Here is a 23,367-nt window from a genome sequence, read left to right as displayed (position 1 = left end):
AGTTTTGTGTAGCGCAGGGTGGTTTTGAACTAACAGAGATCCTTCTGACTCTTGTCTTTCAAGTGTTGGGACTAAAGGTGTGTGCCACCACTGCCTGGCCTCTATGGCTAACGTGTGGCTAACTCTGCACTCTGATCTTGGGCTCCCTCTCAAACTTCAGGTGCCTCACAGCCCAGAGCCAGCTGTAGCAGAGTACTGCTGCCCTGGCTTGCCACTGCTTGCTTTTGTTCCTGTAGTGTGTAGAGCAAATCTTACACATCCTAGTTAAGTTCTCTACTGCTGAGCCATGCAGACCTTTCCTCCGTTACCTTACAGAAACAAGATTCTTGCTATTGCCCAGGCTGGCCTTGAATCTTCTTGCTTCTACCTCTGTAGCTGGGATTATAGATAGGTTCCACCACATCTTGCTCTGTTTAAATCGTTTGCTCATTTAAAACAAGGTCTTGTATAAAACAAACTGGCCTCCATCCTTAAAAACCTTACTTAAAGCCAGGAAGTAGTGGTTCACTTCTTTAATCTCAGCACTTGGTAGGCAGAGTTAGGCGGATCTCTGTGAGTTCAAGGCCAGCCTAGTCTACAGAGTGAGTTCCAGGACAGCCAGAGTTGTTACACTGAGAAACCCTGTCTCAAACTGCCCCCCCCAAAACAAAACAAAATCAGTATGAGTGTTTTCCTGCACCTGTGGACATATGTCCACTACATACATGCAGTGCCAGAGGAGGCCAGAATAGGGTGCCATTCCCTGGAACTGGAGTTACGGACAGTATGGGCCACCGTGTGTGTACTAGGAGTCCATCTGTGTCCCCTGGAATAGTGGTCAATGTTCTTTAGAGCCATCTCTCCAGCCACAACCTCCAGGTTTTGATGTTCTGCCTTGGCTTCCTGAGTGCTGAGGTTAAGGTGTACACAACCATACTCAGCACTGAATGTTTTTATTTTATTTTATTTTATTTTATTTTTTGGTTTTACGAGACAGGGTTTCTCTGTATTGTTTTGGAGGCTGTCGGTCCAGCCCGGCCTCGAACTCACAGCGATCCTCCTGCCTCTGCCTCCCGAGTGCTGGGATTAAAGGATTAAAGGCGTGTGCCACCACCGCCCGGCATGAATGTTTTTAAAAGTTAATTTTGCTAAGATACTGAGATCAGTGGAGGAAGGCAGGGATACACTACAACAGGGGTTGTAAGAATATGATAGCCCACCTGCCTCAGAAAAGCAAACAAACAAAAGAATATGTAGCTGGAAGCAAAGGCACTCTAAGGAAGGAAGTCTTGAGTCATATGAACATGGAGCCAAGGTTATCAAATGCTCCAAGCGCAGTAAGCAGGGTCTGCGGGATTTGCCTGCACTGGGGTGACAGGGTGTTTACCTGTGCTCCTTTTTCAAAGCATTATTTTATGTGTGAGAGTGTATTGCCTGTATATTTGTGTACCATGTTTGTGCTGGGTGCCTTGAAAAATCAAAAGAAGACATCAGAGCTCCTGGAACTGAAGTTCCAGATGAGTGCTGGGCCCCGAACCTGGGTCTTCTACAGAGCAGTAAGTAGTCAGTTCTCCAACCTTCTTGCCTTTGCTACATCCCTGTTTCATTATAACTTTAGTTTTGTTCCTGCAATGTCTACACAGGATTTGTTCTCCGAGGTATGGGAGAGGTGCCAGCTACCCTCTGTGGCTGCTCCCTTCCTGGGAGTCCTCCCTTGTCTTCAGTTTATTAGACAGTGTGTTTTTAGGTTTTCCTAGCCTGCTTTTGTCTGGTAATGTCTTCCTCTTCAGTTATTTTCACAGGCCACTTTGATACTGCTGTTGCCTACTCAGCAAAGCAGTGCTTTTGGAGCTGTTTTTTCGTGTTAAAACTTGGTGGGCTCTCTTGATTTTTTTTTTTTTTTGTGTATGGTGCTTTCATATTCTCTTCTCTAGTGTAAACAATGCTTTTGATTCTCATCTTATTTAGATATCACACAAAATACTGTGGGTTTTTAGGTTTGGTTTTTTTTGTTATTGTTTTGGGTTTTGTTTTTGTTTTTTTCATTTTTGAGACAGAGTTTCTCTGTATAACAGTTCTGGGTGTCCTGGAACTCACTTTGTAGACCAGACTGGCATCAAACTCATAGAGATTCACCTGCCTCTGCCTCCTGAGTGCTGGGATTTTTGGTTGTGAGCCTAGCCTTTAACGGCTGAGCCATCTCTCCAGCCCGAGTGCTGGGATTAAAAACGTGTACTACTACTGCCCAGCTGTCATTGATTTTATGAGGAACAAAAGTCCTTCAGAGATTATCATGGTAGTTGAAGATTGCATGTTAGGTTACCTTTGGTTCATCATTCTTTTGTTCTTTAGGGATTATTAAAATGGGTTTTACAAAATCAGTACATGCTTAGGAGGTTGGTATTTCAAACCAAAAGGAAGAAGTAGTTGCCTGTTTTTTTTGGTTTTACGAGACAGGGTTTCTCTGTATTGTTTTGGAGGCTGTCGGACCAGCCCGGCCTGGAACTCACAGAGATCCTCCTGCCTCTGCCTCCCGAGTGCTGGGATTAAAGGATTAAAGGCGTGCGCCACCACTGCCCGGCTAGTTGCCCATAATTTTAACATGTAGAGATTATCTGTCATTCAGAGGTCTGTGGTACACAATAATTGTTAAACTGTTTTGACCTTTAGTTGATATACTGTCTGTCTCAAAGAACCACGTATGCTTAAGTGTAGTTTCATTGAACATGAAAGTGTGTCTCTTGGATCTAAAGCACAGTAGAGACGTGGGCCAGAAATCTCTCACAGTTAGTTGGTACTTTAGACCATAAGAATACTGTGGTGGGGAGGGAAAGAAATGTGTGGAGTTGGGGGAGGGGCACTTCAGACCTTCTACCTTGGAGATTAAAAAGAGGGTGATTGCTCTTTCACTAGGGGGATGGAAGGGAAACTAGGAAAAGCTGAGAATGTTGATGGTGAGTTGATGCTTCAGGAGGTAAAGAAAAAGAAACAGCAACACAGTCTCACTGAATTTTGCCTTTAGGATTTCATTTTCTATAAAGGGTTCAATGAGCACAAATGTTCCTTCAGTGTGTGTGTGTGTGTGTGTGTGTGTGTGTGTGTGTGTATTCAACCTGCATGACCATGTTACAAGTATTGACTACAGTTTTCTGTCCCCGAAGGCTAGACTTTCTAAGGAAATAGTATATGTGTCATTCATCAGGTGGAATAATATCATCATCGTGTCACAACAAGGTTGACTTTGGAGTCTGTATACTATGTCTACTGTGCTGAGACATTATTGTGCTATGTCTTAACAAAGTTGACTCTGCAGCCAGTGTTCCCTGACTACTGCATAATAGTCAAGTGACTTTTAGCAAGCTGCTTGATCAGTTTTATTATCTAGGGTATTTGTGATACATAGTGATAACAGACTCGTCCTCAGAGGAGAGTGGTATTGAGCAAAGTATAAATGCTATGTAGTGTTTGTTTGTGGGAGGTAAGTTGGCTGCAGTATTGGTAATCATAACACTCTGTGTGCCTGACATTTAGTATATATTTGAACATGAAAACTCAACAACTTGTGACTAATAAAATTATTGTTTTGAATTCTACAGGCATATGGAGAATATAATCAGGGGCAGCTACAAACTAGAAATAGGCTGAATTGAGTGCATGTAGCTCTGTTTTATCAAATGCATTGGTAGACTTTCAACAGGAGTCTTATGTGACCTTATTTCTTCTTAGGTAGTTGAGAAGGAGAAAACTGAAAGCTAGAGAAGGCCTAAACTGGTGATTGGTAGCATCAGTCACAGGAGGTATTTGGTTGGCATGAGAGAAAAATCCTGTAACTTATTCATCTTAGGTTTTAACAGGTTAGAACATTAGGCATATCAATTTATCTTCTAGACTTTTAACTCATAGTAGGTACACAGTCATTGGATCGGCAAATATTTGAACATTTACTCTGATGTGTAAAACATTGTGTAATAGAAACTGGCCTAGGACCAGGCGTTGGTGGCGCATGCCTTTAATCCCAGCACTCGGGAGGCAGAGGCAGGTTTATCTCTTGAGTTCGAGACCAGCCTGGTCTACAAGAGATAGTTCCAGGACAGCCTCCAAAGCCACAGAGAAACCCTGCCCAGGATAAGGAATTTCTCCTTATCCTGAAAGAACAGTTATTCTTGTGTGAGAGGCTGATAATTGCAAGTGTTAAAAGATACAAATAAGGGGTCAAAGTATAGCAGAGGCATTTAGAGGAGAAGGGTGGACAGGCAGCCTACGGGGAGCATTGCAGCAAAAGGGGTTCAGAAAAAGCTGGATGAAGAGCTGATGGTGGGTGGAGCTAGGGTTTTATAATCATGATGCAGAATTTAGTTTTATTAATCACACATGAGATTATATGTCATGGAATGCTTTTATTTAACCCAGTTTGTTCTGAGATAAGAAGCACTAGTTTCTTGTCCCCAAATACTAATACCCCTGAGTCTTTTGACAGAAAGAGTTCTACTCTTAAGAATTTACCCTTGGGCCTGGAGAGATGACTCAGAAGTTAAGAGCATTGGCTGCTCTTCTAGAGATTCTGAGTTCAATTCCCAGCAACCACATGGTGACTTACAACCATCTATAGTGAGATCTGGTGCTCTCATCTGGTGTGCAGGTGTACATGCAGGCAGAACACTGTATACATAATAAATAAACAAATCTAAAAAAAAATCCACCCTTGGCTGTGGTGATGACTCAGAGGACAGAGTGTTTGCTGTGCATGCATGAGGGCCAGTGTTAAGATCCCACAGAGCCAATGTAAGTCAGACAAGAAGGGTACCTCAGATCATGAAGCATGATTTGAATAATGGCCTGTGCCTGTATTCTGAGTACATACAGACATCAAGGCTAGCATACACAAGCCTATTTGAGGAATTCTATAGCAGCTGCAGAGAGGAATTGAACATGTCAGCTTCTAGAAATGAGTTTCTCCCAAGCTTCAAAGAGTTCAGAAGCCAAAGTAAATCAGCCATTAAGTGTGGAACTTCTATTCTACAAATGTTCTACGGATGTAATCTTTAAATACCTACACTCATGTCTTAACTTGAAATCTTAACAAAGGAGTGCAGAGTTTAAGTTCACTTTATAGGGCAGCTAAACAAACAGGTATCTGTGTAAGTAAAGCGGTGGGTTTGGATTACGTGCTTATAGACTCAGCATTTAAAAAAACACAAACAAAACACCTCAAAACTAAAGATTTTACCATTCTAGAATGGGGTTGTGGTTTGGTGATAGAGTATGTGCCTAGTGTTCCCAAGGTTCTGTTTTAATCTCCCATAATGGGTGGGGGGGGTAAAACTTGATCATTTCTACTTACAGATTGCCAGGTTTGAAGCCAAAAGTCTGTTTATGACAAAGATAGTAAGGACACTTGTTTCCAAGATAGTGAGATTGGGTTAAGTTTGGGTTTAGTTAAGAGGAAAACTTCCTTTTGTTTGATTTTGTTTTCCTAGACAGGGTTTCTCTGTGTAGCCCTGACTGTCCTGGAACTCACTCTATAGACCAGGCTGGCCTCGAACTCAGCCTTTGTCTCCCATGTTAGGATTAAAGGTCTGCTCCACTGTGCCCAGCATGGGAAAACTGTCTAAGACCAGGCTTTGGAGCCGGGCATTGATGGTGCACAGCTTTAATACTAGCACTAGGGAGGCAGAGGCTGGTGGGTCTCTGTGAGTTCAAGGCCAGCCTGGTCTACAGAGCGAGTTCCAGGACAGCCTCCAAAACAATACAGAGAACCCATCTCAAAAAACAAAACAAAAGAACAGGCTTTGGTAGTTCATTATTTAACATGCACAGAATCCTATAATGAATGCCTATAATTCCAGTCTTTGGGAGGTAGAGGCAGGAGGATCATGAGTTCAGAGTCATCCTCATCTACATCTGTGAGATCTTGTCCATAGCTGTATAACTTCAACTGCTCTAGAGGCTTACAAGTTCAAGACTTGTCTGGGCTATAGAGTGAGTTCAAGGATAGTCTGGACTACTTAATGAGACTCCTTCAAATAGAAAGTGAAAAGGGGATACTGAGAGATGAGTCAGTGGTTAAGAACACATAGTGTTCTTCCAGAGGACCCAAATTTGGTTCCTAGCACCCATATCAAGCTCATGACCACCTGTAACTCCAGTTCCAGAGGATCCAGTGCCTCTTGGCTCCAGAATTGTCTGTACTCATGTATATGTTATGTACATGTGCACAGACACATGCAATCAAAAGTTTTTAAAAGATGGCTGGGCATATAGCTCATTGGTAGAGCATTTACCTACTATGTATAATTAGGTTTTAACATGTTCCCTGTTCTTTCTAGCTCAGTTGCACCAAATCTTTTAAATATATTACCTGGTGATAAATGTTTTCTAATTCATACAGTGACATTTTCTTTTCTTTTCTTTTTTTTGGGGGGGGGGTTTCGAGACAGGGTTTCTCTGTATTGTTTTGGAGGCTGTCCTGGAACTTGCTCTGTAGACCAGGCTGGCCTCGAACTCACAGAGATCTGCCTGTCTCTGCCTCTGAATGCTGGGATTAAAGGCGTGTGCCACCAACACCTGGCTTACAATGAAATTTTCTATGTGCTTCTTAAATCTTGAATTGGTCACACTGTCATCACTGGCCATAGTAGAATATTGGCAGACTTGTATGTATCAAGTGCCTTGTTTCAAATGCCCATGCTCTTTATAAAGAACCATGTCCTCTAGTCTGTTCAATGTGATCCTGGGACTATTCTAGTCATCATGGCCCACAGATCATCTTTCTTAATGTTCTGAATTTTGTGTCATGACTAAAGTAGCTTTTTGTACTTTGTAAAACTTCTTTCTCCATTTATCACTGTTTACTACTGGAATCTTGTTTTACAAATTGTTATTCATTGTTTCTAGGGTAATTTGCTAGGAGGTTGGAGCTGAAATAAAATTGCTAGAGAGGGCCGGGCGTTGGTGGCGCACGCCTTTAATCCCAGCATTCAGAGGCAGAGACAGGCGGATCTCTGTGAGTTTGAGGCCAGCCTGGTCTACAGAGTGAGTTCCAGGACAGCCTCCAAAGCTACAGAGAAACCCTGTCTCGAAAAACCAAAAAAAATTGCTAGAGAGTGTTCACATGGGTCTGAGGCAAAACATTACACTTTCTGCTAATAGCAACAACAAAAATAAAAGGAAAGTGGTACATGTTCATATAACTACAAAGTAGGAGGATTCTTGAAAGTCGACATACCTTTTCACTTCTCCAGACCTAATGGTTATAGATGTCATCTCCAACTCTAATAGTTCTCCCACTTTAATTTCTTAGAAAAGAATTAAAAGCCCTCTACAAAGCCCAAGCTGGCCGCCACCTCCAGATCCTCTTGCTTCCTTTGGAATGCTGGGGTTACAGGTACATGCCACCATGCCTGACTAGCTTCTTTCCTTAAAAGGATATGTAACAACCTCTTTAGCCTCCAGTTCTATTTCCATTTGAAGTAGAGAATTCAAGAGCCTAGCATGTAGTAGACATTTAAAGCTACTAAATGAAAACAAAAAATTGTACTCAAATAAGCTTATTAGTAAGACTCCTTTTGTATTCTGGAAATTGGTTTTTATACAGAGAATGCCTATGATAAGTTTCTCACTTTTTACGTATCTGTTATCATGTTTAATATATGTATGAACCCAAATGTAAGTAATGTTGCAATGAGTAAATTGGACTTGATTTTATATATATGCTTATACATGCATGCATGTTTAGATGCACATGCACATTGGCCATATATAGGAACGCCAACCTCAGATGTTTTCCCTCAGGAGTCATCCACCTTGTTTGTTGAGACAGGATTGCCCATTGGCCTTCCTCAGTTGGCTGAGTAAGCTAGGTGTGCTGACCAGCAAGCCCCAGTTTCAACTGGTTCTGCCTCCCAGTACTGGGATTACAAGTGTAAACTACCACTTGTGACTGCTGCTTTCCAGCTCTGGAATTTTAAGTGTATACAACTGTAGCTGCTTTTTAAAATTGTAGGTTCTGGAGGATTGAACTAAGCTTTATCATCTGAACTGTCAACTTGACTTTACAATTAAAAATAATTGATAAAGGGGCTAGAAAGATGGCTCAGTGGTTAGGAGCACTGCCTATTGTTATAGAGGACCTGGGTTCAATTCCCAGCACTCCTGTGGCAGCTCACAACTATCTGTAACTCCAGTCTCAAAAGATCTGACAGCCTCTGGCTTCTGAGAGCAAGCACATACATACATGTAGGCAAAACACCCATACACATAAACTGTAACTGATAAAAAGAACATCCAAGATCATGAGCCTAAAATATCAATATGATTTATTTGGGGCTTGAGTGAAATGACTTACTGGAATTTGGGGTCTTTCAGAACCCTTGCAATTAATGAGGCTCTTTTTACATTAGATGTGAGTGTTTGTAAAACAATAAGTGACATCAAGGTAACATGTTACCAGTGGCAAGTTTTCAGGAATGAGTTTGATGCAGAGATTATCTGACAAAAGTCAGGTTTCTGGCAGGCTGCTGAAGAATGATGGACGGAGCTAAGTGAACTATGGGTAAAGGAAACATTTCAGGCCGGGGTTACAGAGAGCAAAGTCCTGCTCACCGGACATCATTCTTGTCTCTGTATCAGTCTTAGGAGTACACAGCAAGCTTGCTTTTGTACACTGATAAGAAAAGCTGCACTGCACATTGTGGATTGAATTTATCAACTATCCAGACAAATATTATATTGAATGTGTTCCATTCAACAAGCTGTGGAATGTTCCTTTGTGGTACCTTACTTATACTGGGCATCTTTTCCCCAACAGCTGCCAAAAAACAGATGTGTTGGAATTAATCCAATAGCCACAATTAGAGGGGCTTGGATTTTCTCAAGGCATAGGATAACTATCATTTCCCTTAAAAAAAAAAGTTAACCCTTTTTGCTGCAGAAGAAAGTATTCGAGTTAAGACTGGGTTGGTTTTACCCACAGAAACAGTTGACCTGAACAAGAAGGACCTCTTAGGTCCCCAGATTGATGGCTGTATGGAAAGCATGGGACTGACTCAGACCCCCTGAGTGTATGAGTGTCAGTTAGGAGGCCTAGGTAATCTGTGGGGCCTAGGGTAGTATTTATCCCTGGCGTACAAATAGACTTTGAGTGCCCATCCTGCAATGAGGGAGGCTCTCTCAGTCTGGACTCTTGGGGGGGGGGGCTAAGCCCTGCCCTTGATGAAATGACAAACTCTGGAGATCCACCATGGAGGGCCTCACCTTCCCTGGGGATCAGAGTGGAGACTGGGTGGGGGACTGGGGGGGCTTGGTGGGGAGGGTGGGGAAGGAGGGGAAGGAGAGGGAGCTGGGATTGACATGTGAAGCAAGCTTGTTTCTAACTTAAATTTTTTAAAAAGTGTTCTTTATTTCAGTTACTGTTTCATTTTTCATAAACAAAGGTGGAGAAGCTTGCTGCAAGAAATATGCTGGTCTTTTATACTAGTTACTTGTAAATCCTTTGCTTCCTGGCAAACCCCCCAATATATTGGACTTTCCCTCCACTTGACTTATTCCATCTGCCCATTTATCACATGGTGTTATTCCAAGTTATTTGTAGTGTGGGGCTTGGCTGAGTCGAGTACTGTGTGTGTGCTGGAAGCCTGTGAGAATGAGGAAGCAGCTAGGAGACCCAACTGAATGCTGAGTGCAGAAAAGAACCAGGGTTTGCCCTTTGTGCTGCCTCCAAGATGCTGGCAAAGCAAGAGCTGCTGGGATTCTGATGGTTTCATATCCTGGGTCCTTTATTAAATGCCAACCTAGCTACTATCCAGACAACTAGTCCCTTTTCTCTCCACTCTCTTTTCCCCATTTCTTTCAGGGGTTTTCTTAGGAGGTTATCTTGAACCCCCACCCCTACCCCCAGCTCTATTTCTGCCAAGATGACAGGTTGCAATCATAAATGCTCTCTCTTCAGATTTTTAATAGAGGGTCTCATGAGGCACAAGTTGGCCTTGAACTCACTATGCAACTGAAGCTGACCTTGAACTCATGGTGTTCTCTCACTTGAAGATTTTGGCTTGAAAGTTTTGTTAATGACATCACTATCAACTTTTTCAGTGTTCACTGAGCATCTGACTGATTTTGATTTACTGTGTAGCCTTGAAGGATTTCTGAGTGGCTTAGCTGTCATTGGAGTAATGAGAATACTGCCACGGGTAATACCTCTGTTTACTTGTGGCAGTAAAGTGTTCCCACTCTAACTATACATAGCGCTTGTATTCTTCATGGCTTCAGGGATTGACCTGGCTAGAGTAGCAAGGAAATTGAGAAAAGACAGACATACAGAAGGAAAAGCTGGAATTGGATGTTCTAGGCTCTCTAATGGAGAGGCCAAAGCCAGCTTCTCACCCCACACTCAGTGTGTTTACTATTATATAGCTAGCTGAAGGAGAGAAGCCTTTGGGCAATAAATATCTATGGGTGGAAAGCTACAGTCGACATTTTCTGCACATGCTGTTAACATTCACACGTAGACCAGAGGAAGGCTTTGGCATTGAGCCTCACCTGGGAAAGGCTTTTCTACTCCCCGACAAACTCTTGGCATGGCTGTACCCATGTCAACACACATTTACTCAGGTTTTCGTTCACCCCTTACACATAGCAAGATCCACTGAAGCAAAAGCTGAAATAGTGGTCATGGAGAAATTCATGTGTGAACTAATTGATACATGCTTGGAATTCTGTACCAGATTTCCGTACTTAGCTTTGAGGCTTTTTAGCAACACTGCATACTGTTGAGAATAAATGCAAAAAGGATCCCCCCCTGAAAACAATACTCTAAAACAAATAAGATACAATTTTTTATAACATATGCTTTGGGATATACACTCGGGAGATATCTCATGAGACATCCCTTGACTGGGGGCAAAATATTAGTCTGTTTGAAAACAAGATGAGTGGATGGCCAGCTGTGATAAGGCTTACAGAATTACTTTTCATTCAGCTTCTCAGTAATAGAACCTAAAACCTTTCCAGTCAGAGCCTGTTGTGCATGTTTAATTTTCTTAAACTACGGCAGCTGAAATGAGCGTGTGGAAAGGTTCTGTAAAGAAAGGCATCAGAAATTAACTGCTGGTCAGGATGAAAGTGCAGCAAAGCAGATGAAGGTGTATGACACAGTTCTTCCAACTTCCACACTGAGAGCTGCAGGGAACACGCCTCCGCCATGACTGCTTGTGACATGGCCATTGAGCTCTACGCACAGTTTTTTTTTTCTTCAAGTAAATCTGCTTGCTATAATTTTTAGCACATTAAAACAAGTTTTGGACTTCAAAAAGTATTTTAAGGCTGAAAAACTGGTAGTTGGAGAACATTTTCATTAGTAGTAATGTTGCTGAGGACATGCCATTACAAGAAAGAACAGAGTTGTTTGATTTGGATTCTGGGACTACTAGCTACCAACAACCTTTTTGTGTTATAGCTTTATCATCCATAAATAATGCAGGTTGAAACTCCTTTAAATGACATGTTTAAGACATGAAATATTTCAAGTTTGCTGTTTTTTTTAATATTTGGGTTTACATAATGAGGTACCTTAGAGATGAGACACAAGTCTAAAACATAGTATTAATTTATTCTTTATGTGTTGTTGTTGGTTTGGGGGGAGGGGCTAAAGACAGGGTTTATCTGTGTAGCTCTGTCTTGGAACTCGCTTTGTAGACTAGGCTGCCTGGTCTTGGAGATCTGCTTGACGCTGCCCACCAAGTGCTGGGATTAAAAGCATGTGCCATCATGCCCAGCTGGGTTTAATTTCTTTAAGTGATGGGTTTACAGAACCCTGCTTATGTGGGGGGGGGGGGTGTAGACATATGTTTGTCTTCCTTAGTGTTACTTTTAATCATAAACCCAAACTGAGAGATTTTGAAAGAAGTAACCACTTTTTTTTGTTTGTTCTGTTTTTTGGGTTTTTTTCAAGACAGGGTTTTTCTTTATTGTTTTGAACAATTGTTTTGGTCTGGAACTCACAGAGATCCACCTGCCTCTGCCTCCTGAGTGCTGGGATTAAAGGCGAGCGCCACCACTTTTATCATCATTTCTTCATAAAACATAAACATTAGACAGAAAATGACTTCTATATGTAGAACTTGATGAAAATATTTTAGTAATGGTCAAATCCTGACTGTCAGCAAAGAGAAAGCTTTTAGACTCTTAAGAAATGAAATGCACACTTAAGAGAAGGAAGACTGACAGAGGTGTATTGTTTGATGTGGGTCATAGATGCCACAGGAGAGAAAGAAACTCACCAAAATGCTAAGCCTTCATTTTCTGAAGGAGCAGAAGGGTTCAGCCTTCTTGGAAAAGACTGACATCCAGCTAGCTCACCCCAGTTACTTTATTCAAACATACACAAGGTTAATAGGAACTGGGAAAGGTTCCAACTATCAAAGTCATGTTGCTCTTGTTGTCGGTGAAAGCAGACAGCCCACACAAATCTCAGTCCCTTTTGATCATGGCAGCCATAATCAAAAGTAAGAACTCCAGGTGTGCCAGAAGTGTCAAGGTCAGCGCAGCAGCAATCTCCCACATAGCACCAAGTGCAGACTCTCCAGAAAGACAACATTTCTCCAAGGTTTAAACTGTCTCAAAACAATTTCTCAGCCTCTACTAGTTAACCCAAACATAGCAAAGGCTTTGCTAAAACATTTCTCTCAAAGCCAGACATAAAATTTCACATTATCACTACAGTGCTGTACCGGCTGTGTGCTCAACATTCACAAAGTGTTTGGGGCCTAGAAAAGTTAAGTTTCACCTGACTTAGATGTTTCCTATTTGAAATACTGGAAGAAGCCCCCAGAGATTCTGTTTTTAGAAAACATGTACTTTTGTTTACGGCTGACTTTAAAGAATTTACAGTGTCCTTTTTAACAGTCCCACCAGATGATTAAGTTAAGGCAAGATTTCCAGATTTGGTGATTGCCCTGTGTTCCCAGGGCCTTGCTTTCTTGTGATCAGAATCAAAGATTTTACCAGAAAAATGATCTGTGAGCTAACTTTTGTGACTTTTATGACCCCTATTTCCCTGATAGCTGTAATATTAAAGAAAAGGTCATTAGGTGGAATGGAATATGGGTAAAGAATTGAGCCTTCTGTTTGCAAGAGAAAATTCTACATGTGGCTTTAATAAATAATGAGCTTTGTAATAGTAAAGTTGCGATAGTAACAGTGGGGCATAACAATGTCTCCAGAACTCCATCTCATAACAATGTCTCCAGAACTCCATCTCTGTTATCTTCCACGTGGTCAGGGTTACAATGCTACTCCTGAGCCAGTGAGATGGCTCAACAGGTAAAGGTGCTTGCTGCCAAGCCTTACGATCTGAGTTTGATCCTTGGGACACACATTGTTGAAGAAGAGATCAGACCCAGAAAGTTATCCTTTGACCTCCACACACATGCTGAGACACACAAGCATACAACAGCAACAACAAAACAAAACAAAAAAGCCCATACCTTTAGTCCCAGCACTCTAGAGATAGAGACTGGTCTGCAAGTTCCAGGACAGCCAGGGCTGTTTCACAGAGGAAACCCTGTCTCAAAACACAAAACAAAAGTGCTAGTATCAGTCTTTAACTGTCACCAGTTTTGAGCAATTAAAACCCAGTGTACTTTTTAATTCTAATCTGTAGTACTCTTGTGCTGGGTATCCCAGCGACTGATGTTTATTGTCTTTCCCTTATCTTTGCTTAATACCTCTCCCGTTTATCACAGCGACTTGATTAGAATCCCTCTGTGTTTAGTGAGACAGAGATCTGTCTTCAGCCTGTGGGGACAATTAACAACAAAGAATTTCTAGCAGTGAACAAATGGTATTGCCTGTTGTATTGCCAAGTATCAGTGGATAATTAAGCACTATTAGCATACAGATCTGGGGGTTGTTTGATGTCCTCAGTGACTCCCAAGCCCTCTTATGTAAGTTCCATGGAGTGATGCCAGTGACTCTCATGAATTGACATGGCTGGGTTTTGGTGGGAGATGAGGGTAAGGGATTCCCAGGAACAGAAGGTATGGCAGTATGGAGCACTGATACAATGAGTGTTGTGTTTTCAAGATTACTTCTCTTAGACTAGTTTCATTCCTTAAGCTTGGTGTGCTCATTAATTAGTGGATTTCTGTTAAGCAGAGGACACCCCACAGTACCTTAATGGGTATATGACTTATGAAAATGCTTAATGTATGTGCTGTTATAATTGGTGTACTTTACAGATCTAATCATGGTACATGATGTTTAATTTATTTTAGAAACTGGATGGCTTCTACAGGGAGCCAGGCCTCTGATATAGACAAGATTTTTGGATTCTTCAATGATGGCGAACCCCCCACCAAAAAGCCCAGGTAAACAAGAGAAAGGGAATCAGAGGAACAGAAAATCACCATTAGTGGGAGGTACCTACCCTGAATTACAGGTGTTTTCACTAATTAATGCGGTTTTCATTTAAAAGATTCAATTACTTTTACTTTGGATTTAATTTTTATTAAGGTAATATATATATATACATACTTTTAAGATTTATTACTTTAAAGCTCATAATATCCTACTCATCAGAGATAATAATTTTCTATTTTTTCTAATCTGACATCCGTTTGGTTTTGTTTTTGATTGTGAGACAAGGTCTTGCTATATAGCCCAGGCTGGTATAGAGTTCTTTCTTCAGCCTCCCAGATGCTGAGATTGCAGGCATGCACCTGAGAGCAACCATTTTAAATGCTATGTTCTGCTATATGCTCTCTCTAGTAATAGACTATAAGGACTCTGTTTGCTTTCCTAGTTCCTCCCTCTGTGTTGCTGCCCCACAGGCTTTACCCTTAATCTTCCCATATGTTTATCTCTGTATTTGGTCAACAAGTTCTCAATATTTACATTTTATGTCTTTATACATAGTATTAATAAGCTGGGCATGGTGCTTTTAATTCCAGCACCCAGGAGACAGAAACAGAGGCAGGTAGATCTCTGTGAATTCAAGACCAGGCTGATCTACACAAAGTTCTCAGATAACCATAGCTGCATACTGAGAGCCTGTCTCAAAAAACAAAACAGTCCATAAATAGTATTAATAGCCAAGCCTAAAGGGTTATGACTATATTTTCTTTTGTGCCTTTTTTTAAACCTCCATATTACCAAAGACTGTCTTAGTTATTTTTTTTTTTAATTTTCTGTGTCCTTTCATCTTCAGATGCTGACAGGAGAATTAATCTAGCATATACTGAAAAATGTTTGGAAAGTTTAAAAGTTTAATTCATTCCATGGATTCTTACCTCTGGACTCAACCTTGGGGGAGTCAGCTTCTTAGTCTCCTGCTTTTTATTTTAATGTACTCCATTTTGCTGAAGCATACTCCCAGGTGCCTTCCTTAGTAAGAATACATAGGGAATAATTGTTGGAGATACTAGATGTCTTTATCATATCCTTACATTTACTTAATGGTATGACTGAAAATAGGATTTTATGTAGGAAACATTTTTTTCTTAGAGCCACTCATATATCTAGTAACAGAGAAAAGTATTCTTACCAAGATAGATTGTTCTGATTAGTTGTTTTAGAAATGAAAGAGGAAATGGTGATTTAGTCACAGTTTCGGAGACTTTGGCTTATCACCTGTTGGCTCCATTGCTCTTAAGAATATTGTGAGTTAGAATGTCATTCAAGGACGTGTGGAATAGAGTTACACACCTTTTGCTTGCTGAGAGTCAGAGCCAGGGAAGAAGTGTCCAAAACAAGGTAACATTCTCTCTAGTGATTACCTGCATGTAGGCCCTGTGACTCAAAGTCTCTACCAGTTTCAGTAATGCATCACATCATGCACCACCAGTTGATTAAGCCATTGATAAAGTTGATCCAGTTACCCTCCAAAACCCCAGCTCTGAGCACTGCTGCCTTGGGAACCATACCTTTAACCTTGTTACCAATTCAAAACACCAATTTTTCTATTGTGTGAGCTCGTTTGCCTTTGCTCACTAGAATCTTACAAAAATCACATTATTAGTCACACACAAAATATTATACAGTACCATATCTTCATGTGAAACTAAAATACTATGGCACCTTCAAACCATTTCCTGGTAACTTCATTCTGAAGTAATTGCCTTGTGTTAAGCCAACATTAAACTCCATTAAACATTTCTCTGTCTTTGTAGAACTCTGTTGTTCAGATGTTGAACTTTCTCTCATGAGTATGTTTTTATGTTTTCCCTCCCCTACCCCATCTCTCACTGTTTAATGACAAGGTTTTTGTATGTAACCCATCCTGAATTCTAACTCTATCCTCTTGCATCTGCCTCCTAAATTCTTGGATTACAGTCATGTACCTCTGTGCCTGGCTCTGGGTGTGTGTGTGTGTGTGTGTGTGTGTGTGTGTGTGTGTGTGTGTGTGTGTGTGTGTGTGTGTGTGTGGTAGTGTTGTTGCTCTGGGGTGTGTGTGTGGTTGTTGTTTGTTTCAATTCTACTTTCTTAAAGGTTTCTCAGTTTTTCTTATGAATTTTTTAAAATTGCTGTTACGTTTTAATTTTCTTCAATTAGTTTTTGTTTTTGAAGACAGATGTCACTCTGTAGTTCCAGGCTAGCTTACAGGTGTGATCTTCCTGCCTAAGCCTCCTAAGTGATTCCTCTCTACCAATTGTAGCTTGTTTGTATGTACCTCTTATCATGTGGGCTTTTTGCAAATGTAAAATGACCATATAGTTTGTTTATTCATATTTAAGCTACTACTGAGAAGCAGTAGGTTTGCCCAAGAACTTTCCTTTTAGTTGATTGATTCCAGATTCTGTCAGATTGGCAACCAGTATGCATCATCACAATATGCTAATGAGTTTCCCTGTGAATATTAAGCCTGGAGCAAGTTTAGCAGTTGAGGACCTCTAACCTGTCTAAAGCTGGGTCTTTTCTGCCATACTGGCTATTTCCCCAAAGAGAAATCCTCCCATCTTTTAATGCATGGAGACTGGATGCAGAGAAAAGGTTGAATCCTAGTATCTAGAAGACTTGCCCCAAGGGAAGACTGGTTGGAGAAGTCTTAGATTTCATACACAGATTCTTCCTTAGTCCCTCCCTACCTGGCACCATGCAAGGTTCTCAGATGCAGTGTCTCCTGGCTGACTTTCTGCAGACTTGTAGCTGCATTTTAGTGCCACCTGCCTGCCCACTTGAGCATGTGACTGAACATTCCTGGGCTTCTACAACGGAATTGGGTTTTATTCTGAACTTCTAAAATTATGTTGCCTTTTGATGTCTGTTGTCTGCCCACTGCTGTCATCTTGTTCCAGCCCAGCACTGCTACCAGTAACCTGAGGAGTTACACTTTAGAGACCTTCATACAGGAAAAACTACAGAGAAGACAAGCAAAGCTATTGAGCTTATAAGACAAGGGGTGGTACACCATTTTAATTCAGTATGGTGGGAGGCGTCTGCTTAGGGAAAGGACAGTACTGGACCAGTGTAAGGTCCTTGAGAATTGTACTTAGGTATCTTCACAGTGGCTGTTCATATGAATCTGTGACTTTTTATGTTATATTTCTGAGAATATAATTTACCACAGGGGTTAAAGGTTACACAAAGCTTAAAAATTAGTACAAGTTTGGGCTGAGTAAGGTGGTGCAAGCCTGTAATTCTGACACTTGTGAGAAGGAGGCAGGAGGAGCAGGACTTTAAGGACTCCCAGGCTATTTGAGACACTATCTTAAAAAGCACACACACACACACACACACACACACACACACACACACAATTAAAAATGAGCCAGGTGATGGTGGCACACACCTTTAATCCCAGCACTCGGGAGGCAGATACCGGCGGATCTCTATGAGTTCAAGGCCAGCTTGGTCTATAGAGTTCCAGGACAGGATCCAAAGCTACAGAGAAACCCTGTCTTAAAAAAATAAAATATAAATAAATAAATAGATAAAATGAACTGATTTTCCTTGTTTTTCTCTTATTGAGCTTCCTTTTATGAATGAGCTTGTAAGGTGGTTTTATGAGGTGTTTTATGTAGATGTGGGTATGGGAGAGGCATATTATTACTATCTAAAGTCGAGATGACAAACCTCTTTAAGTAAAAGTATGTGGTTCATTTGTTGCTTTTAGCATCCTTGTTTCACATTATCTGTTATAAAAAAGAGTATTGTGTCTATAGAGAATCTTGGCTTTTTCTTCTGTGACCAAGTTTGTGGCCCCTAGCCAGATTCTTAGGTGAATGGGTTTTTCTCTTCCCATGACCCCTTGATTTTTCCCTTCCATCTTGCCTTAATACTGTCTTTTTAAGTAACTATTAGAATCATCATGATGGCTCTGCTAAGCTTGGTGTCTTGAATTCAGTTCCTGGGATCAACATAGTGGGAAGAAAGAAACAATTCTCAAAATTGTCCTCTGATCTACACACACACACACACACACACACACACACACACACACACACACACACACACACACTGTCCCCTACACACAGACACACTAAGTAAATAAATGTATGTTTGGGATTTTTTTTAGGTTATTTTTTATTTAGGTAGAGATCAGAAAGCACAATTGCAGTTTGTGTGTGTGTGTGTGTGTGAAAGTATTCTTTGGGTGATATATTTGCATGTGTATGTGTATTATGTGCCAGTCACATTTTTTTTTGAGACAGGCTTTTCTGTAACTGGCCTTAAATATCCAATCCTCCTGTCTCTGCCTCCCAAATTCTGAGATTATATATAGACCTTGGCCATCACATCCAGTTTTCATTCATCATCTTGATTCTTCTTTATGTATTTCAAATAGCTGTTAACAGGTTTTTTTTTTTACCCCCAATAGACGAACTATTTTATATATGAGCCTATCTCTAGTTTCTGCATGTTTCCAGGTTTTCCTATTTGTTAAATGATTGAATGTAGAGATTTGAGGAGGACAGGCAGTTCTAGGGGTTGTTTCCCAGGACTTCAAAGTGTTCTCTCTTTGTTGGGTTTCATCTGACTGCTGATATGTTTCTACTCATTGTACTATTTGGAAACAGGAGGGTAAGGCAAGTGATGCTCTTAATGTAGTCATAGATAAGAGGAAAGGGGGACTGAAACATGCTTGTCCTCATGCTGTCTCACAACAGGGCTCTGCTCATTGCCATGAGAAAGGGCTGTCTTGTTGTGACAGAAAACATGGGGCTTTCCTGTTCTCAGAAGCCTGCTGAGGGCCCCCCCATCCTTTTTTTTGCCTAGTGATATTTAGAACAAAATCTTGCACAGATTTGTCTCCCAGATTTGGCTTTCATGCTGAGTTTTATTGTCTTCCTTATTTTACATTCATATCTCAACAAACAATATCAGCTTAATTTGTATGAAAATATTTTCTTCTTGAAAACAAATCAAATATGTCCTTCTGAAATTTCCTTTGGCTTAAAGAGTAATTTAGTTGGCACAGAACTTCAGCTGTAATACATTTGAATGTGTTGTACTATTAGTGGTTTTCTTAGCTGGAGAGGACTATGGAGGAGAGAGTTGATTTTAAGGTTGTTTTTCAGAATTCCTGAAATTCTTTATTATTTTGTCTTCTTGTATGAACTGCAATAATATTATTGTCTTTCATTTACTCTACTTTGGAGAAATATTAAATCTACTTTGGAGAAGTGTCGGAAACTGGAATCCTCATTTTTACAACTAAAAATTATAAAGTACATGCTTTTAATACCAGCACGAGGGAGGCAGAGACAACAGATCTCTGTGGGTTCAAGGTCAGCTGGTCTACATAGTGAGTTCTAGGCTAGCTGAGACTACACAGTGAGACCCTTTCTCACAAAACAAACCAAACAAGTTACAGCTATTGAACAGTGAGAGCCAGCTATTTAGTGTCAGATGTCTTCAAATGCACCTGGTGTCTGCTGGATGCACCAATCAATCCTCTTGTGCATTTTCCTTTTCAGGAAGCTACTTCCGAGCTTGAAAACCAAGAAACCTCGAGAACTTGTGCTGGTGATTGGAACTGGCATTAGTGCTGCAGTTGCACCGCAGGTCCCAGCCCTGAAATCCTGGAAGGGGTTAATTCAGGCCCTACTTGATGCTGCTATTGATTTTGATCTTTTAGAAGATGAGGAAAGCAAAAAGTTTCAGAAGTGTCTCCATGAAGACAAGAACCTCGTCCATGTTGCCCATGACCTCATTCAGAAACTCTCCCCTGTGAGTAGTCTGCTGTATGCCGTGGCAATGAGATTTCCTGAAAACATGATCAGTGTGCTTACTCTAGCAGGAATATTTGTTTATTGCTTGTGTGTTTATAACATTTGGCTCTTCTGAAAAGTATCTATTTATAGAGCCGGTTCAGGGTAATTATCCTGACCCATTTCATTCTGTTTGTGATATGCTGAGAATTTTGTGTGTATGAAGACAAGGCTACTGACATGCTTTTGCTGTGTTTTGAATTTACTTTTTCTATGATCACTGTAAAAGGTGCCTTAAGGAAACAGTAGAAAGATTTAATTTAGAATTTGTTTTTATGCTTTGAGAAAGCATTTTGTGCATCCCCTACTGACCACAAACTAAATCCTCCTGCCTCAGCTTCCTGGGTACTGGGAGTATAGGCATGTGCCCCTTGCCTAACTGGAGATCATTCTTTATCATCAAATGGATAAAGTGAAACCAGTTTTTAGTGTTCTTTTTAGAGGCAGTAACTCAAAATATTCACAAGAAATTTTATCAAACTAAGTAAGGTAAAAAACCTAATTGTTGCCGGTGGGTGGTGGTATACACCTTTAATCCCAGCACTCGGAAGACAGGCAGACAGAGCTCTGTGCGCGTTCGAGGCCAGCCTGGTCTACAAAGTGAGTTCCAGGATAGCCAGAGCTGCAAAAAAAAAAAAAAAAAAAAAAAAAAAAGATGAAGAAGAAGAACCTAATTGTCTTTCTTGCTTCACCTGAAAAATTATTTGAAAATTCCAGTTCAGTTATGCTAGGACTAGTAGTACATGTGTGAAATATTACATTAATGAAAGCAGGGAGATTGTGTTTTCAAGACCAGTCTGTGATGAGTAACAATTATGTCACACACACATACACACACACACCACCATCACCACCACCACCAAAACCCAAAACAACCCAGGTAGTTGAGGTGGCCTAATTACTTATCTAGGATGTCTATGTGCAAGGGCCCTAGGTTTAATGTCCAGCTCCGTCCCACTCAAAACTTAGAACATGCTCTGGCTACTATATTACTTCCAAATACATCTTAAGTAAATCCTGATTTGGTTTATTATTGCCGATAAACGGGCCATACCAAGGATACCGAGAAATGGGGGTCAAAGATACTTTAGAGAAAGGTCATTTACATGAGAAGCTGAGGACCGGGTCAGTGCTCTATGGTCTCCGAACCTTGGCCGGAACCCGAGAGAGCGGGGCCTACTCCTGTACCCTCTTTTTTGTTTGTTTTTGTTTTGTTTTTTCAAGACAGGGTTTCTCTGTATTGTTTTGGAGGCTGTCCTGGAACTCGCTCTGTAGACTAGGCTGGCCTGGAACTCACAGAGATCTGCCTGCCTCTGCCTCAAGAGTGCTGGAATTAAAGGCTTTCCTGTACCCTCTTTTAACCCTGACTTCTCCCACACACCTGTGACCACACCCCAAGGGGCGTGGCCAGTGCTGCAGGTACATGATCTCTTCCTACAGTTTATTGTTTGAAATAATCTCATGTAGCCAAGGTCAGCCTAAAGCTCACTGTAAAGCCAAGGATGACTTAGAATGCCTGCTCCTACAGTTACCACCTCTCAAGTGTTAGGATTAGAGACATGGCTTGGGATGGAACCACAAGCCCGTACCCATGTCCACATGTTCCACATTTTAATAATGTAAGTACACCTTTAAAAAAAAAAACGACACTCCTTAAAATTTAGTTATCAGTAATTTTTATCCCTTCTCCCAAGACCATAGAAACAAATGCTCCTAAAACTTATCATAGACCTTGGGGTTTCTTACTTCTTTTCAGTTCCTTGTGCTTGACTGGAACAAACTGTAACTAACTTAACACTACATAAAGAATTAATGGGTTTTAAGAAGTCATAAGAAACCAGATATAGTTGGGCGTTGGTGGCACACGCCTTTAATCCCAGCACTCGGGAGGCAGAGGCAGGCGAATTTCCATAATTTCAAGGTCAGCCTGGAGTAAGTTCCAGGATAGCCAAGGCTACACAGAGAAGCACTGTCTAGAAAAACCAAAACAAACAAAAGAGTTCATGAGATTTTTTTTTTTAATTCCAGTGCTGTGCCAATAGGGAAGCAAGATAGGTGGGACTAGGAGTCCAGGAGGACTCTGGGTAGGAGAAACACAGGGAGTCATCATGTAGCCCACCAGAGAAGTAAGATGTCCGTCCAGTAAGAGAAATACTTAGATGGGTTAAATACTAAGACAGAGCTAGCCAGTAAGAAACAAGCAAGGCCAACAGCTTCATAATTAATACAGTGTCTTGTGTGTTGTTTGGGGACTGCAACGGGGCAGAGTCTAGGCAACTGGCGGGGGAAAAACCAAAGCGACTGGCAAGGAAAAGGCCTCTCTCTACACATCACCTTAGATATATACTCAAGAGGACTGAAAGCACGGTGTGGCCAAGATGGTTCAGTGGGTAAAGGTACTTGTTGTACAAGCCTAGCAACCTAGGTTTGATTCCTGGAAAACAAGTAATAATGGAAGGAGAGAATAAAATCCACAAAGTTGTCCTATGACCTCCACATAAGCACTACAGCATATGTGCCCACCTACACAAACCATGCCCACAATAATAAAAGCTTCTTAAAAGCATATTCATATAACTCCTACTCATGGGTGCTAATAGCAGTGTTATTCATAATATCCTAAAAGTAGAAACATCTCAGGTATCTGTAAACTCATGACTAGGTAATAAAACATGTCCTATCCATATACTGTTATTTAGCCTAAAAAGTGTCCTAGCACATGCTGCAACATTGGTAAACATTGAAAACAGTGCTAAGTGAAAGAAGACATACACAAAGGATATTATATGATTCATTCATATAAATGTCCAGAATCAGCAAATTCATAGAAATAGAAAATAAATTAATGAATTCCAGGGCTTGGAAAGTAGAAGAATGTGTGGCAAATGTGATATGCAGAATGCTTCCTTTTGGGGTAATGAACTATCCTAGAATTAAGTAATAAGGGTGGTACCTTATGGATATACCGAAAAACAGCATATACACTTTGAAAATGAATTTTATGGTAAATTATAACCAAAAATTCATATGTAAACATTTAAGTTGAAGGTATAATAAAATTTTAGACTTCTTTAATTTTAAATGTTCTCCATACTACTTTAAAAAAAAATAGAAAGGAGACTGAAGAGATGGTTCAGTGGTTTAAAATGCTGTTTGCTCTTGTAAAAAAACACAGTTCATTTTC

General features: G+C 40.7%; 1 protein-coding gene across 3 annotated transcripts in view; it reads left to right on the top strand.

The window, feature by feature from the left end:
• The window catches only part of Fam118b (family with sequence similarity 118 member B), a 52,252-nt gene that overhangs the window by 10,242 nt on the left and 18,643 nt on the right, over nucleotides 1–23,367 (top strand). For all 3 annotated transcript variants that reach the window (XM_021222863.2, XM_040730257.1, XM_040730258.1), the window contains 2 exons: nucleotides 14,250–14,342; nucleotides 19,890–20,142. In XM_021222863.2, coding sequence (XP_021078522.2) covers nucleotides 14,257–14,342; nucleotides 19,890–20,142 — 339 coding nt within the window. In that variant the 5' untranslated portion in view covers nucleotides 14,250–14,256. The remainder of the gene's footprint in view (nucleotides 1–14,249; nucleotides 14,343–19,889; nucleotides 20,143–23,367) is intronic.

The sequence above is a fragment of the Mesocricetus auratus genome, unplaced genomic scaffold (assembly GCF_017639785.1).
Source record: "Mesocricetus auratus isolate SY011 unplaced genomic scaffold, BCM_Maur_2.0 Super-Scaffold_100022, whole genome shotgun sequence".
NCBI classification, from domain to species: Eukaryota; Metazoa; Chordata; class Mammalia; order Rodentia; family Cricetidae; genus Mesocricetus; species Mesocricetus auratus.
The sequence above is the reverse complement of the archived record's forward strand: the minus strand, read 5'-3'. Positions and strand labels throughout refer to the sequence as shown.